At 45.1% G+C, this 17,743-nt stretch overlaps 1 protein-coding gene across 6 annotated transcripts in view; it reads right to left on the bottom strand.

Annotated features, from left to right (window-relative positions):
- The window catches only part of KCNK10 (potassium two pore domain channel subfamily K member 10), a 134,668-nt gene that overhangs the window by 57,867 nt on the left and 59,058 nt on the right, over nt 1-17,743 (bottom strand). For all 6 annotated transcript variants that reach the window (XM_059182600.1, XM_059182599.1, XM_059182601.1 and 3 more), the window contains one exon: nt 13,260-13,594. In XM_059182600.1, coding sequence (XP_059038583.1) covers nt 13,260-13,594 — 335 coding nt within the window. The remainder of the gene's footprint in view (nt 1-13,259; nt 13,595-17,743) is intronic.

Below are 17,743 nucleotides of genomic sequence, written 5' to 3'. Positions count from 1 at the left end.
ATCTCAGGATCTTGAGATCAAGCCCTGCATCAGGCTCCATGCTCCTTGGGGAGTCTGCTTCAGGTTCTCTCTCCCTCTGCCCTTCCCCTCCCATCCCTGACCCTCACTGGTGTGCTCGAGGGTGCTCTCTCTCTCAAGTAAATAAATAAGTAATCATTAAAAAAAGATTTGGTCTAAAAAAAAAATTATTAGCACCTGGGTATACACTAATGACTAATCTATCTAAATATTGTCACATGGGATCAAGTCATATTTGGGGGAGCTCTTTTACTTTCCAAGTTGTGTCTCACAATATAGAATTAATTTTCTCTCTCTCTTTGACTACATAAGGGAAAGTTTAAACCATGAGGAAAGCATCAAGCCCATAAGGAACTGGGGTATCATATATGCTCTGATGAGAACAATAAACTTTCTGATTAACTGTCACTCTTTCATCTCCATTTGGACTCATCCTCTATGGATTCAGGAACAATTTTGTCAAAAGTTGCTGAAAAGTCACCCTGGTGCTAGGGTCCTTGATGTACACTCCTCATAATCCCAAATTAATACTTCATTTCCTGTGCCCCCTCAAAGACTGTGTCAGCCCCTCTAATCTCCAATGAGTGCACTCTGATCTGGGGGCAGAAGGAAGCAGAGACAATCCCAGAGACTTTGAAGAGAGCTCTAGAATACTCATAAAAATAATCCTAATAGCCAGCATTTGCAATGTGCCTTCCTCTCTTACTCAGCCCTCCACAAAAACCCACTGTCAAGTGTCACATTACTACTCCCGTTTTATAAACAAGACAACAGAAAACAGAAGTAGCTTGTCCACAGTTGTAGAAGTTAGTAAGCGGCAGAGCTGGGACTGGTTGAATGTACACCCCTCCAACCCCGCCCCAGACAGGGTCTCTCCCTCAGACAGCTCTCTGTCTGGTGTGCAAACATTGTGCTAAAGCTCATCCGTTACAGCCCCCTCTTCCCCCATGAAATAGGACAATAGAGAGAAGTAAGAATTTGTGGTCTGGCCCTCATTTTTCAAAGAATAAAAGGTTAAGTCCTCACTCCATAAAGTTAACCTACATTGTCAAGCTCTCCATCACTTCTGTCCGAAGAAAAGGAAAAAGAATTTTCCTCGTTCTCGAAAGAGACTAAGATCTTACTTTTAATCACAGAACCAAAGGATAACCATAACCGTAACTCTGGTTTCAACAAAATATGTTGACTTAGCCTCAACACTGTATGTGAGGACACAAAGCCACGTCCCTCTAGAGCACAACCAACAGCTAACCATTACTCTGCAGTGAATGATGGTCCTTTTGGAGGTCCCACAGGTTGAGTCTGAGATTCCTGCTCTGTGAATAAGGCCCTGGGTGTTTGCTTCTGTTCTAGCACCAGCCATAATGGACTCCAACCAAATCCTCAAGCCAAGTCAGTCAGTCTCCTTGTTCATAAGTAGAGCGTTGTGGTTAAAAATTAAGCACAGACTCTGGGGCAAGACTCTTCATCTCCAGATCCCAGTTCTACCTCTCAGTTGAGCTTGGGAAAGTTATTTCACCTCTCCCTTCAGTTTCTTACCCCTACCTACTTCGAAGCACCACTGTAAACATTAAATGATAAAATATTTAAGCGCCTGGCCAGAGCAAACACCATGCAAATGCTAGCTAGTGACCAAATTAATACAAGACTGGAAGATTCTGGAGGATAGGGGAAGGCATCTTGCTTCCTTTGTTATTGTTTTCTAATCACTGGCGCCAAGCATAGCACCTGGTACGTGACAGGAATTCAGTTAATATTAATAAATTTATTAAATTCAATTAATATCTAAATGAATAAATTTGGCTGTAATTAATAAAAATAATTATATGAGCCACACACTGTCAAAATCTCATTAAGTAAGATTTCCGCTTCACTTTAAACGAGAATCAGATACATGCGCACTTGTATAGAAATGTGGACACCATACACTCATTTCTGGGTTTTTGTTTTATTTTTATGGGAGTTTTTTTGGGGTGCAGAACACAATCCTCATTTGCAGATTCATTTCTCCAATGGCATGCCAATTGCCATTAGCTCTTTAATTTCTGGCTTAAAAGCTTTAGAACTTCACTGGACAGTGATGGAATCACAGCCTCAAGAATAAAAACAATAATAGTAATGAAGAGGAGGCCTGTAGAGACAGGTCGGGAACTGCAGGCCCGATCTTGCATGCACCGAACAATCTTCCACATGACCACTTCGCTGGAGAAAGGGCAGCGCCTCTGACTTCAGGGCACCAGCCGGGAGGGGTCACTTCTCTTCATTGGAGCTGTGTCCTTGGGCACAAAGGACCCAACCCTGCACTCAACAGAGGTCACCTGCTGCCTCAGCTGTGGCCTGAACTTCTTGCACAAAAGGCTGCTTGGAAGAAGGGATGCCCCAGGATGGGGAAGAAGGCTTAACTGGCTCAGCATGCTGACTCCCAGTAAGGATGGCCACAGACTGCTGAATCGGGGCTCAGGTGCTGTGCTTCCCTTAAACCACTGCATTCCTGGGGAGCCTGGGTGGCTCAGTTGGTTAAGCATGTGCCTTTTGCTCAGGTCATGATCGCTGGGTCCTGGGACCAAGCCCCACATCCGGCTCCTTGCTCGGCTAGAAGCCTGCTCTTCTCCCTCTCCCTCTGCCTCTCACTCTGCTACTTGTGACACCTCTCTCTCTGTGTGTGTGTCAAATAAATTTAAAAAATCTTTTTAAAAAATCATTGCATCCCAACATGGAGGCTTAAGTGGGTAGAAGAATAAATGAAACAAGATGGGATTGGGAGGGAGACAAACCATAAGTGACTCTTAATCTCACAAAACAAACTGAGGGATGCCGGGGGGAGGGGGTTGGGGAGAAGGGGGTGGGATTATGGACATTGGGGAGGGTATGTGATTTGGTGAGTGCTGTGAAGTGTGTAAACCTGGTGATTCACAGACCTGGGGATAAAAATATATGTATATAAAAAATATATGTTTATAAAAAATAAAAAATTAAAAAAAAAAAAAAAATCATTGCATCCCTACATATGTAAAGCTTTGGAGGTTAGGGACACCACGGGAATCTGCTCATGTAGAAAAAAGGCAGAAAGATGATTTGAGAGAAGTACCTTGGCAACCAGACTAAAAAGAAAGGACTTCTATTGTCCAGAAACAAAATAATTTTCTGCTTTGCTTCTGCGAAGATTCTGAATAAAGGACTCTTGGTCTCCAAAACAGATGTAAAAAGCTCTATTCATTCATTCCTCAAACATCAATCATCTTCTATGGGCTGGCTGCTGTGCCAGGCATGAGACACAGACTCAACCTGGAAGACCTCACAGTTGTGGGAAGGAGACAGATGAGAAAAAAGATGTTCCCTCTACAGGTCTATCAAGGGCCGAGGCACACATGAGTGCTGGGTGCTGCTGCGGGGCCAAGCAGGGTACCGCCCATCATGGAGGGTACACAAAGGCTTCCCCTAGCACTGGAGTTTAGGCACCTCTAAAGGTAAATCAGTTCCAAAATCCAGAGACCCAGACTCAGCAGAGTCCCATCATTGGCATTCCATAAATGTGTAGTTATTAAATGAATGAACGGTTTAAAATCAGCTCCTGACCACCACTGCTAACCTCTGGGTTTATGTAAGGGACCAAAATGGCCATGTATGGATGGATCAGATCACGCCACTCTGCTACCTGAAATAGCCATGAATCCCTGCATGGTGTTAACCCCCAGGCTAATCTCTACCAAGTTCCCTTTGCTAACTCACCTCCAGCCATATATGCTCCTCTTCTCTCAAGTCCTCAGACATCCTGGGCCTCCTCCCACCACGGGGTCTTGGCACTCAGCTCCCCCGCCTAGAATCCCCATCCCCCTGTCTCAGTTCTCCTGCTCATGTGCCCCACGGCCCCTTATCCTCTGCAGTGTTCACCTCAGTTTTATTTATACTGATTCATGTGATTACCTGCACAAGGTTTGTCTCCCTTACTACCTATCAGTAGGGTAAGCATAAAATTTATCTTTCAAACCAGGACATCTTTGAGAGAGAAAGGGATGTTACTAATAAGTACTCCAGAACCATGAAAACGGGGATGATTGGTCATCCTAGCTAGAAGCTCCCGGAACTATATGTACCTCCTTTTATTCACAATTGTGTCCCCAGGACTTAGCACTGAAGTTGGCACACAGCAAGAAATCAGTAAATTTGTTGAATTAATGAATGAGTGAGTGAATGAGGGAGTAATTGATTAAGGGATTTGGGGCTTGGCAGAAGAAGGGAATGGTAGATGTCACGGCCTTGGGGAATGTTCATGGCCCATGCAGATTAACCAACATCTACTGCTCCTGGAGAGAAGACTTTGAGAGCTCCTGATCTGTGGTCCTCCCATATCTGCAGAATAGCAGCTTGGGTCACCAAGACAGCATTCAATGTCCACACCCAGGACACAATACAGTAGCCAGTCCTCTTGTATCTTAAATGCATCTTGTATCTTAAATGCTGCTTGTATCTTAAATGAAATTGTGTCCCACCAAAGCATGGTGGGGTCAGGCCCAAGGAGCAGAGCCAGGGAAATGTGTCAGTATACCAGAGGACTGATCAAGTATCTAACACTCTAATCACTTTCTAGCAAAGGATCCAAATTCCCAAGAGATCATAAAAGGAAAACCAATGGCAAAGGTCCTGTTGACCAACATAAAAAGACATGAACCAGTCAAGGAAGGGGATCTATATAGTAGGATGAGAAGGGACACCCACACCCAAAGGTTCATACTTGTAGGAAATTCCAGACCTAGCCCATGCCAGCAGATGAAAGCTTCAGGTTTTCTTCAGATAAAGAGACTACCATGAAGAGAAAGTGCCCATTTTTGAGGTCAAGAGGGTTCTGTGAAGTTATGAAACTTGCCAAAGCAAGGTCTGAATGAAGTACAGTCAACTTTCCAGACGGTGAAGTAGCCTGCTCATGCTAGGGGCCCTACACCAGCTGCCCCCAGGGGTGGCCTCCGGTGAGAGAGGAATCCTTGTTGCCTGCACTACAATGGAAATGCCCATGTCCTCCCTGGTGAGCACCTCCCCCAACACTACACCCACTCCCATGAATCACCCCTCCCTTCCACATGGCTATTACCTGGAGAAAACACAGTCGTGTGACCCCCATGAGCTACACTGGAGACATTCAGAGCCTTACAACATTTAAGCATTCACAGCTTGAAAAACAACTCTTACTTAACATCATCCACCCAGACTGGGGCATGGGTCCCTCCCCCATCAGTCAAGGAGGCCACCTCATGGTTTTATGCTTTGAGGATCACAGAAGATGAACAGACGTTTCTAAGACAATTGTATTGGGGGCAGGAAGTAAGCATTTGAGGCAAGTCAGAGCAGTGAGGATCAAGAGGTTCTTGGGATTGGGTGGCCATTAAATCAAGTTCAAGGAAATAAAGTCTCCCGAATGTCAGCTAGATGCCAGGCTGTAGTGTTCTGTGTGGGTTTCGTCCTTCCCTCCTCCTCCTGTTCTGAATGAGAAGGACTGTTCCACCCTTTCCTAGGAGGCGAAGTCTTAGGTTCAGTGGGGTCAGGGACCCAGTCTACCTAACTTTCATACCCATGCTCCTTCCTCTCCTGGACACCCCCTTCTTGAAAATCCAATGGTCCACATAAACCTGCTACAGTACCAAGTAAGATAGCCCACGCCTCCTTAAAAATCTCTCCTTCTCCCTCCAGTCTTTTCCTTGGAGTAAAAGCTTTCAGAAAAGGCCCAGATGTACTACAGGGGATACATTCCATTAGCACAAGTAAGAAGAATAGCACAATGTTTAGACCTATGGGCCCCGGAGTCAGGTGTCCCAAGGCTCAAATCCCCATTCAACCATGTACTGACTGTTACTTACTTTGGACAAGCTACTTCTTGGAATTAATTTTCTCATCCATAAAATGGCATGATGGCGATGGAACCTACCTGTCGGCTCACTGCGAGGGTTAAATGAGGTCAGATGCGGAAGCACTGAGAACAGTGTCTAGGGGAAAGTGAATGACCAAAAAGCCGGAGCCGTTTTTCATGACTAGGACAGCTCTGCAGGAAATCACTCTGTTACAGTCATCTGCAGACTCCCTCGGGTCGCCTCGGGGGCAAGAGTCCAGAAATGGATGGCTGTTCTGTGTCCGCTCTGGGTGGAACAGCTGAGCCCCAGCTCTGGTTAAGTGGCTTGCTCCAGGGCATCAAACTAGAAGATCCATAAACCTCAGTTGGGGATAAACTCATTCAGGCCCTCAGTCAGAGGACAGAGGCTCTTTCATTCAGTTACACCTTAGAATGCTGGCCATTCTGTCATTCCGCTGACCTGCACTTTGGGGGCTGCCTGAGCCTTCTGGGTCCCTGAGGTTCTCCAGAGTGTTTCCCAAACCACATGAGGAACAATGTAGGCAGGAGGCTGGGGCAGGGGACTGGCACAGACAGCAATCAGCAGAGCTGGCATCAGTTTCCATTTAATATATATGAGGCTCAGCATTCCCACCAAAGCTTGGGATAAAGATGCTGATCTAGGTAGCCATGGTAAGCCCTCTAAATGGGATAGGAAACTGCTATGTTGCCTCAAGCCACAAAGACACAGTCCCATTGGTGTTAGCAGCCCAGGCCTGCACTTGCCAAGCAACTTCTATAAAGGTGACTTTACACTTTAACAGCAGAAGCAAATTGAGAAAATTTGTTAATTAGAAAATTAAGATTGAAGCCCCAAAGGGCATTTAGGACCTTTCTTCTCTGTGCCCTTAACAGGCTCCCAGGATGGATATACCTTAGGGGCTTTCTGGTTTCTTTTTTTCTTTCTTCCCTAACAAATAAATAATAGTAATCACAACAGTAAAAGTAACTGAACTTTTTGCCCACAATTCAGACCGCCCTAACAGGTGGACAGGAATACCACCATCTCCAGTCGACAGATGGGAAGCTGAGGCCTGGGGTGAATATTCCCCAAGTCACCCAGCTGGGAAGTAGGAATGAGATTTAACACAAGAGGGGAAAGTGCTGAGCTTGGGTGCTCATTGCCAGCTACATTGCCCACAGGGCTCTGCTTGAACAAGGAGAGGTGCGGAGCCCTGAGCTCTCCAGAAATCTCTGCTGAGTGGGAATAAGTCACTTGCAAGTTTTCTTTGTCTGACTCTCTTCCATGTGGCCCCTTCTCTGTGTCTCAGCCTCTCTCACCGATGTTCTAATATTCTTCTAAAGGGTCTTCCTTCCTTCAGTGTCTTCTTCCGCTAACTCAAAGTCCCCACTGCTAAAAAAGAATTGTTATTCCAAAAAATAATTTTCATCATGTCACTGCCTTTCTTAAACTTTGCAGTGACTTCCCACTTCCCAGGGCATAAAGCCCAACTCCTCGGCAAGGCTCTAAGGGCAGCTCCCAAATCCAGCCCGACTCGCCTCTCCAGCCTCCATCTACCACCTCTCCCCGCTGCTGGGACCTGAGAGCTCCCCACAGCTCTAGCCACACTGACCATGTGAAGCTCTCTCAATGGGCCACACACACCCCTGGGATGCCTTTTACCCAGAGCCGGCAGAATGACCATGTTTCTGTTTGAGTATATGGTGGTTAAAACCCTAGGATCTGTGGTCAGATTGCCCAGGAATAAATCCTAGAACTTCTGCTTACTAAATGGGCGACACTGAACATGTGACTTTGCTGCCTGCTGTCTCAGTTTCCTCATCTGTAAATGGGCACAAAAGACCATCATTCTAGAATAGTTGTAAGGACTAAAAGAGATAAATAGTCACAGAAACCTCCCTAAAGAACCTAGATGTCATCAACAGATGAATGGATAAAGAAGATGTGGTATATATACACAATGGAATACTATGCAGCCATCAAAAGAAATGAAATCTTGCCATTTGCAACGACATGGATGGAACTAGAGGGTATCATGCTTAGCGAAATAAGTCAATCAGAGAAAGACAACTATCATATGATCTCTCTGATATGAGGAAGTGGAGATGCAACATGGGGGATTAAGGGGGTAAGAGAAGAATAAATGAAACAAGATGGGATTGGGAGGGAGATAAACCATAATTGACTCTTAATCTCACAAAACAAACTGAGGGTTGCTGAGGGGAAGGGGGTTGCGAGAAGGGGGATGTGGTTATGGACATTGGGGAGGGTATGTGCTATGGTGAGTGCTGTGAAGTGTGTAAACCTGGAGATTCACAGACCTGTACTCCTGGGGATAAAAATATATTATATGTTTATAAAAAATAAAATAAATAAATACATTTTAAAAAAATAAATATATGTAATTTATTGATTGTCAGTTATAGCTCAATAAAAGTATAAATAATTACTATGAGAATCAAAAAGAATGAAATACAGTTGTTATTAAAATCAAATTATATATGTTTGTAATTAAGTAAATCATATTGGGAAAAAAGTAATAAATGAGCATAATCACTTTAAAAAAAAAAAAAAAGAAAAGAAACCTCCCTGACCTCCATTTGCCTTGCTGGGGCCCACATTTTTTATGTACTTCAAATAGCTCCACTCTGGTCATCATCAAAAAGACAAGAGGCAACCACTGCGGGTGGGGATATGGAGAAGAGAGAAGACTTGTGTCCTGCTGGTGGGAATGCAGACTGGTACAGCCACTGAGGAAAACAGTATGGAAGAGCCTTAAAAAGTTAAAAATAGAATGGCCATATGAGCCAGCAATTCCACTTCTGGGAATATGTCCAAAAAAATCAAAAACACTAACTTGAAAAAATACACACACCCTCACGCTCATAGTAGCATTATTTACAATAGAGAAGACCCAGAAACAACCCAAGTGCCCATCAACAGAGGGGTGGGTAGAGAAACTGTAGTACATAGACCCATTGGAGTATGAACGGACCGTGATGGCATGAGACTAAGTAAAATAAGACAGAGAAAGACAAACACTTTAGGATCTCCCTTGTATGTGGAAATCTAAAAAATAAAATAAAATAATTTTCAAAAAAAAAAACACAAGAAACAAAGCAAAAAACAAACAAACAACAACAACAACAAAACTCATAGAAAAAGAGATCAAAAGCCAAAAGTGGAATTAGGGGGAATCAGAAGAAGGTGGTCAAAAGGCACCAGCTTCGGGTTGTAAGACACATAGGTCCTAGGGATGTAAAACACAGCCTGATGACTATAGCTAACACCGCTATGTGATACACAGTTAAAGTGTTAAGAGAGTCAGTCTTGAGGGTTCTCACCACAAGGAGAAATGTTGGCTTTTTTTTTTTTTTTTTTGCTTTTTGCTTTTGTTCTTTATTGTATCTATACTCGGTGATGGATGCCAAGCAAACAGCGGTATTCATTTCACAGTATATGTTCAAACCTTTCTTCTGTACACCTTAAGCCTTTCAGTGATGTATGTCAGTTATACCACCATAACACTGGGGGGAAGCTCCATTGCAGTAAATTCCCACTGTTGGTTTATGCACCTCTTCTCTCTGAGTTTCTTGACCTCAGCACTGTTGACTTTTGACTGGATTAATTGCTTGCTCTGCCGGGGGCTGTCCCGCGCACTGAGGACGTTCAGCAGCCTCCCTGGTCTCTACTCACCACATCCCTTTAGCAATCCCTCCAGTCACGACAACCAAAAATGTCTCCAGATGTTGTCAGATGCCCCCTGGGGGGCAAAACCCCTCAAACGTCCAGGGGACGTAGGGAACTGTTGAATGGCTATATTGTACATCTGAACTGATAAAACACTGTATGTTAAGTAACTGGAATTTAAATAAACAATTAAAAAAAAAAAAGAACCACTGCCTGAAACTCAGCTCCCAGAACAATACTAGAAGCAGCTGCAGCAGAAAGAACAATCTTTTTTTTTTTTTTCAGCTCTTACCACCTACCAAACATTGTTCAAAGCCCTTCTCATGAATTACAGAATTTAATCCTCTCAACACCCCAAGGATGAGGGATTTTAGGCACGTTTTATTGATAATGAAGTTGGATCACAGAGAGGTTAGTAACTTGTTCATGGTGTATTTTATTCTCTTTTCTATCCCCAGCACCTCGCATGTGAGCTGATAACACAAGAACACAATAGGAACTTCCAGAATGTATGTATGAATTCCTCAGTGAGATAGTTCCCTCCATAACAGCAATCAGGTTCAGGACATTGACCCATCAGTCTCCTCTGGAGTCCCATGGCACCCCACACTAGTGGTTTTTTGGTTGTTGTTGTTTTGTTTTTCTAATTTTTATTTATTTATTTGACAGACAGAGGTCACAAGTAGGCAGAGAGGCAGGCAGAGAAAGAGGAAAGGAAGCAGACTCCCCGCTGAGCAGAGAGCCCAATGCGGGGCTCGATCCCAGGACCCTGAGATCATGACCTGAGCCAAAGGCAGAGGCTTGAACCCACTGAGCCACCCAGGTGCCCCACACCAGTGGTTTAATTCTTTTGGAAGACCATTCCCCCAGCTATGGCCATTTTCAGCTACGGCACTTCATGGGAGTTAAGCGGTTCTGGGTACTCTGTTTTTGTTATTAATAACACGAATTACACCTTCTAGCTTACCTTATGAGGAGTTCACTCAATCCAGTCAAGGATCCTGACATTACCAGATAAATACCATCAATATCATTTTTTATACCTGTCAGTCACTCCTTCCAGACTTCGGTGAAGTACAATAATACTATGTTTCCAGTTTGGAACATAACATGCTGAAAACTCTTCCAAGAAGTGTCTTGTGAGCACTATACACAATGCTGCTCAGACACAGAAAGTGAGAGAATGCTCCCCCTTGTCCATAAGTGTGGACATTTTCATCCTGGGAAGGAATCAGTGAACTGAAAGGCAAACCATGATCAACTTGTTCTTGATTAACACAGACTCAGCATTTAAATCTGCTTAACCTGTGTTATGAAAAAGACTGTAAATAAACCCACGTATAAACCCTTACATCACAGTGGCAGGAGATCTTAAAGTATCCCAAACCCAAGGCTCACACTCAGTGGGTGTGGGGAGAAGACAGAGAGAGATGCTTTCTGTTAGGAAGCGGGGAACTCCAATGCTTCTTGACTCTTAAAATTCTGGCAAGCGTTAAACACAAAGCAAATGTTTAAGAGAGAGCTGATTTTACGATAAAGCAAGACCACTTGAAGACCTTATAGACTCATCGTGGGAGGAAGGGCAAGGTCAAACAGACCTCACTTTGACTCCCAACTCGGCCACATTGGGGGTTGGGAAGTTACTCTGCTATTTTAGAATCGCCTTCCTGACCTATAAAATGGGTGTAATAGTGCCAACTTAGAGGGTTGCTGGAATGATTAAATGAGATAATGAGTGTAAGGTATCTGGCTTGTAGCACGTATCTAATGCAGGGTAGCTTTTTTTAATTATTACAGAAATGATCTTAAAGATGCATGTGTGTTCACATGCATACACACACTCATACACAAACACACCCTCATTTCCCAGAGCAACTTTTGACACCAAAGCAGGGGACAAGTTTTAATGGCAGCACTAGAATTAGAATCTCTACATGCTCCCTTCCTGTCCCTTCTGGCCTCTGAGTTCTTTCATGAAGGAGAGAGCCAAAGAATGGAAATACATAAACAAATAAACCAGTGCATGAGTAATCTCAGATATCTCGTGGTATCACCAATGTTATACATTTAGTTTGATATCTCAATCCAAAGTGATTTCTCTGTCTGGCAATAATTAGATACAAAGCAATGCATAGGCTACACATAGATACAAAGATAATATGACATAATCTTTTCCTCAAGACCTCACTGTCTTAGAAAGGAAAAATCCAAGCATGAATCTAGATTCAATTTGGAACACTTTTTAGGTTATTTTATGTATTGCAACTAAATAGAAAGGATCTCACTGCATATCACAGCAACGTGTATATCTCCATTCTTATTTAAAAGTATTCCAGAATTGTTTCCCTCATTTTCTATGACATTCTTAAATCTGACACAGATTGGTACAATACCCATTATCACAAATTTGATACCATTTTCTCATGAAAAGAGGGAGAAAAAGACAAAAAGCTATCTAAGAAAGAATAATATGAAATACTGCCCTTTGATTTTTGCATTTAAAATTTTCTTTTTAGTCAAAATTATAGGATCATAGATATGAAATTATATTTATTCCCGGGGGTGGAGAAATGTATATTTCTAATTATTTATAAGAGTCAAGTCAGATTATCAAAATTTCTTTAAAGGAATAAAATTGCTATGAAATTTCCAGATCATAAGGAGCTCCAAAATTCCCATACCCTATCAATGTACTTTGAAATAATTATACAAATAACCAGGTCAGTCTCGCAATCCTGCAATATCCTGGATTGTAGTAGCCATTAGAATTTAATGCACATAGCCCCAGACCGGAAGGAGTCACAGGAGACTTCTTTCTCATCCTTCTTTCTCATCCTCCATCTACTGAACAATGAAGCCGCCCAACTGGGCTCCCAACCACTCCCCTTCCTCCCTCTGGGACGAGGCTCTCTGCCCTTCCCAGGCTTCTGGAGCCTCCTGTTTTATCTGCTCCCATCACACCACCCAAGATGACTCTGTCTCCCATGACCCTCCCAAACACCCCACCCCCCACTTTCATTGCCCTGCTTCTCTAGATGGTAGCCCAAAGGTCTCTGCCTCTATCTGTTTATGGATATTTTTTCTTAATATCCAAGGTCTGCGAGGACCTCAGTCAGTGCCTGATGCAATATGTTCAAAGCAGCAATCCTGATTATTACTACTACTGCTATTTTTGTTATTTCGTCCCCATAAGCTCACCCAAACGACTCTGCTGAGTACCAACAGCCTCCCATGGCCCCCCTCCCGCGATGTCGGTGGGGGGTGGGGGGGAAGCGCACGTTAATACATCCCTGCTTGTTTAAAATTCCTTCTTTGGCTTCTAAAGCACTCTCTTAGCCCAGCATCCTACACCAACTTCCAAACCAGGAAGCTAATCAGCACACAGAGGTGGCCTTGGATTTGAAAATCCAAAGCCCTTTTGCCCACTGCTGCCTCCAGCCACCTCATCCAAAAGCAGGTGAGGCAAAACCCAGCCTGCTCCTAACATCGCCACATGGAGGCTGCTGCACGCCTGGCCCCCTTCCCCCACAGAATTGCATGTCTCACTCTCTGGCTCCTTTGAGGTCCCAGCTCAAATGCCACCTCCCCGGAGAGACCCTCCCTAATCCACCACCACCATCAGAAGCATCTTAACCGGAAGCAAACTCAGTGAGCTCGAAGGACAAAACCGCAGCTGTCCCTTCAGTTGTGGCTGCCTCGCTCCCCACTCACCTGGATCAGCGTCTCCAGCTCCTGGGGGCTCACGCAGATATGATCCCGCAGGAATTCCGCCTTCTCCAAGGCAATGGTGTTCTTCTGGCTGCTCTCGAAGGGCTGCTCCAAGGCCCGGAAGACCAGACCGCCAGTGACAAGGTAGACCACCACAACCACGAAGATCGCGACGACGGTTTTCCACTTCATGACGGTCTGCAGGCCCCCCTGGGAGGCGCCTTCCATCCTGGCTACCACCGTGGCTCGGGAGGAGATGGAGAGGCGTGGGGTGGCGTAAGGCCCGTTAGTGGCACCTTTGGGCTGGCCCACGGGGGGCGCTGCTGCCGGAACGGCCACTGAGAAACAGGGCAGGGGACAGAAGAAGAGAGAGTTTGTTGATAAATACAAGACACACGACTTGTCAGAAACAAAGCACAGATGTCTTTCTCAAGCCAGCTTTCAAACGGGAGGTTGAAAACCTGGTTCACCAGGCTGGGCAGCGAGGGAATCTGATCAGCGGTGAGATGCCTGTTTGAGTTCTTGGAAAAGGAGCCCCAGGAGTTCGGGGGTTTCAAAAAAGGAGTAGTAACTGAGTTCAACATTCTTACATTTCTCTGCAAGGGCCCAATTTTGAAAGCCAAGTCTCCGTGTTTTATAATTCATCTCTTCTCTCAAGCTTCCTCGGATAAACAATGTGTAAGATGCAGGACAGACCATCATATTTGAAAAACAGACACGCTGTGCAACTTGGAGAGGGAATAAATAGGAGACGGATGCCCAGCTACTCTGTCCACCCACTGAGGACGGAGGACACCAAGAGCAAAGAGGAGATGAACATCTAACGAGTTTCAGAGTCCCTTTCATCCGGTCCTGGTCACAAAACAAAGGGAAGAAGAGCAAGCTTGCTATCAGGCAGACGAGTCAATACTCAGACACAGTAAAGAAAGTGTGGGTTTCAGGGGTGCCTGGGTGGCTCAGAGGGTTAAAGCCTCTGCCTTCGGCTCAGGTCATGATCCCAGGGTCCTGGGACAGAGTCCCACATCAAGCTATCTGTTCAGTTGGGAGCCTGCTTCCTCCTCTCTCTCTGCCTGCCTCTCTGCCTACTTGTGATCTCTGTCTGTCGAGTAAATACATAAAAAATCTTTAAAAGAAAGTTTGGGTTTCAGAAGATGATCAAAGTGAAAAAACAAACAAACAAACAAACCGGGGACTGGATAGAGGGAAGTAAACAATAAGTGATGTTGCATGTCAAGTAACTTGGTCTCCTAGAAAAATATAAGAATCATAAAATAAATTCTAAGCACATTTCTCAACAGAAAATGCAATGACTTTAGTGACCGAATTTTGTGTCTATTTTCCTCCAGTAAGAAGCCTTTGGAAAAGAAATTTCCCCTTGGTTTGAGAACACATCTAATTCTCAAAAGTCCCTCGTCTCTAGAAGGGCAATCTCATTACCTTGGAAATAAATTTGTGAAGCTGGAGGCTTTTCTAGAATGGCAGGAAGAGCAGGGTCGTGTTGCACACACGACGCTATCATGCACTTTAGAGATCTGTCTTGTGCAGCAGTGAATAGCAACACGTTCGATTTTCCTCTACCTTTATTACACAAATGCTTATTATGGCCTCTGTCATAGAGCAGCCTGGCTGTTGTGTAAATAAGGTATTAGGGGATGGTATTAGGTAATTACCTAAGTGGAGCAAACAGTCCCACTCCAGAGAGCGGACTGCTCACTCTCTGCCTTCGGAAACTCAAGACAAACAAAAGCACAGAATGTCACTCCCTCCCTGTGCAGAACACCAATGACCCTGAGGACACCCAGCCAGAAGGGTGGTCACCTCAAGGAATCCAGGTCTGCAAATACCTGCCTTTCCTCCTGCAGCCTTAAAATCGCTTTTCTCTTTGAAAACCAAGCAGAACATCAACCTTCAATTGGACGTGATCCTAGCAAATAAAATCGTAAAATGTTAGATTTCCTTCTGACTCACTGAATGCAAAACCATCTGGAATCTCTCACTGAAAGATTTCAGAGTCCGAATCAGCACCATGGGCATCATATTCTTGCTAGTCCTTCCCCACAGAACACGACTTTCAGGCTCCTATTAACCTTTGTTGATACTGAACTACATCTTGTCTAGGTTTCTTTCAACGTTGCCTCCACATTTCCCACTCATAACCCTCCCTGCTGCCTCTCTGAAGAGGTTCACATCCTAATCCCTGGGCCCTCTGCCTACATCACCTTAACAAAAGGAACTTTGCAAATGTGATTAAGTTAAGGATGGAGAGATAAAGAATTAGCCAGAGTACCCTTGTCGGCCCAATGTAATCACAAAAGAGAGGCAGGAGGATCAGAGAAAGAAAGCACGTAAGAAAAGAAGCAGGGGTGACAAGCCAAGGGATGAAATCAGCTCCTAGAAACCAGAAAAGACAAGGAAGAGACTCTCCCCTAGAGGCTCCAGAAGGATCTAGCCCTACCGACACCTTAATTTTGGCCCAATGAGACAGATTTGGAACTTCTGACCTCCAGAATCACAACATAATAAATAGGCATTGCATTAAGCTACTAAAATGATGGCAATCTGTTACAGCAGCAATAGGAAACTCATATGCCCCTCTAGGTTAGGTCTCTGACCTCTGCTAGGTTAGGTCGCTCTGGTCCACACTCACTGGGCTGTTTACTTGTCATTGGACTTAGAGCTTCAGGAGGGCAGGACCCAGGCCTACCCTCTCAGCTCTGTACCCAGTGTCTTGTACGGTGCCTGGCACACCATATGCTGATTGAATGAGGAATAAAAGGAGGAGACCTTGGCACATCGAAACCACACATACAATGTGGGGGAGGGGTGCTCAGTGGGAAAGAGCCAGGCACTCCTGCAGCCCTCCACAGCAGGTGCCCCAACATAGCAATGCTCTGGCCATGCCTCCGCAGTCCATGGATGTTCCTTTGGCCGGGAGCTCCCTCCCCATCTTCACATGCCTGGGAGACTCCCACCCTCCTCAGTCTCAGCTCAAAGCCGCCTCCCCCGTGAAGTCGTCCTGGACTATCCAGGCAGACTCGGCATGCCTGTCTCCCCACAAGCCAGGAAATCCCTAGGATTTCCAGGGATTCTGAAAGCTTGTCATTTGATTGTTGGATCTCCATTTCTTGGCACAGCGCCTGGCATAGAGCAAATGTTTGTTTTCTGTTGTTGTTGTTGTTGTTGTTAACTCCTTCAGACTCTAAACAAAAGGCCCACCCGAAACCCCACCATCCTCAGCGACTAGCATTTACTTAATGCCAAGTCAGCAGGAGGTGCCAAGCTCTGGTGGGGTTAAGTCAGAGTCCCTCCCGGCTTCAGGGGTTTGATAACCTACTTAGGGAACATCCTTCACAGTGTCAGGTGACGAGACATTAGGAGGAAGCCCAGTGGCAGCCTTGAGCTCAGAGGTCAGCTGCCGCTGGGCTTCCGGGACTTCTAGCACCCCTGAGGCTGAGCAGAATTGGGCCTGACAAAGGTCTTTCTCAGACCAATTCCTGATGCCAGTTTGCTAAGAGGCTGTCCCCAGGAGCAGAGTCTGAATAGAATCCACCAATCCCAAGTTTCCAAAGCACCAGGAGAGTTTCAGTCCTGAAGCCATCCGTGTCTGGTTGACCATTTACTTTCTCTGTTTCTTTATCTGCTGAAGGTGGATAGTAAGGACTCCACGGCAGGGCTGCAAGGCACATGCACGGTCATAGCCACCGCGTATCCCCGCTTTGCAGATAAAGAAACTGAGTCCTGGAGAGAGTACATGGCTAACCAGAGGTCAAGGGGGCAGAAAGCGGGGGAGTCGGGATTAAAATGAAAATAATCTGACTTCAAAGTCAGTTCTCTTCTGGAGCGTAGGCACAGAAGAATAGGAAACAAAGACATTCCCCTGGTGGAAAGGGCCCTTTTATCTGAAATGTATCAATAATAGATGGGGCGTAGAAAGTAATGACCGATCGTTCCTCATGACTCCCCCGGAAAAGTATCTGGCAGCAAACGCATGGCCCAGAAGTGATGAGAAGGGAAAGGCGGGGAGGACAATATTCCTTCAGTCAATTTTCATTTTAAAATATTTCCTCACAAAGGCTCGCCCATTCCACTTTCACCTAAACTCAGGTAGATACGCGAGCACGCGCGGAAATCTGCTTCTTTTGAGAAGTTGAGGAGGTTTGTGGTAGTTTTTTTTTTTTTTAAAGATTTTATTTATTTATTTGAGAGAGAGACAGTGAGAGAGAGCATGAGCAAGGAGAAAGTCAGAGGGAGAAGCAGATTCCCCATGGAGCTGGGAGCCCGATGTGGGACTCGATCCCGGGACTCCAGGATCATGACCCGAGCCAAAGGCAGTCATCCAACCAATTGAGCCACCCAGGCGCCCCGGTTCGTGGTAGTTTTGAATTTTTCAGACTTTCCCGTGCCCTGTACTTCCTTCCCGTTCTTGCACTCAGTCAACAAACCCTGGAGTCAGCCGGGTGCCATACTTGGCGCTGGGGGACACGGAA

Source organism: Mustela lutreola, chromosome 7 (assembly GCF_030435805.1).
Source record: "Mustela lutreola isolate mMusLut2 chromosome 7, mMusLut2.pri, whole genome shotgun sequence".
In the NCBI taxonomy this organism is placed as follows: Eukaryota; Metazoa; Chordata; class Mammalia; order Carnivora; family Mustelidae; genus Mustela; species Mustela lutreola.
Note: the sequence above shows the minus strand (reverse complement) of the source record. Positions and strands in the feature narration are given on the sequence as shown.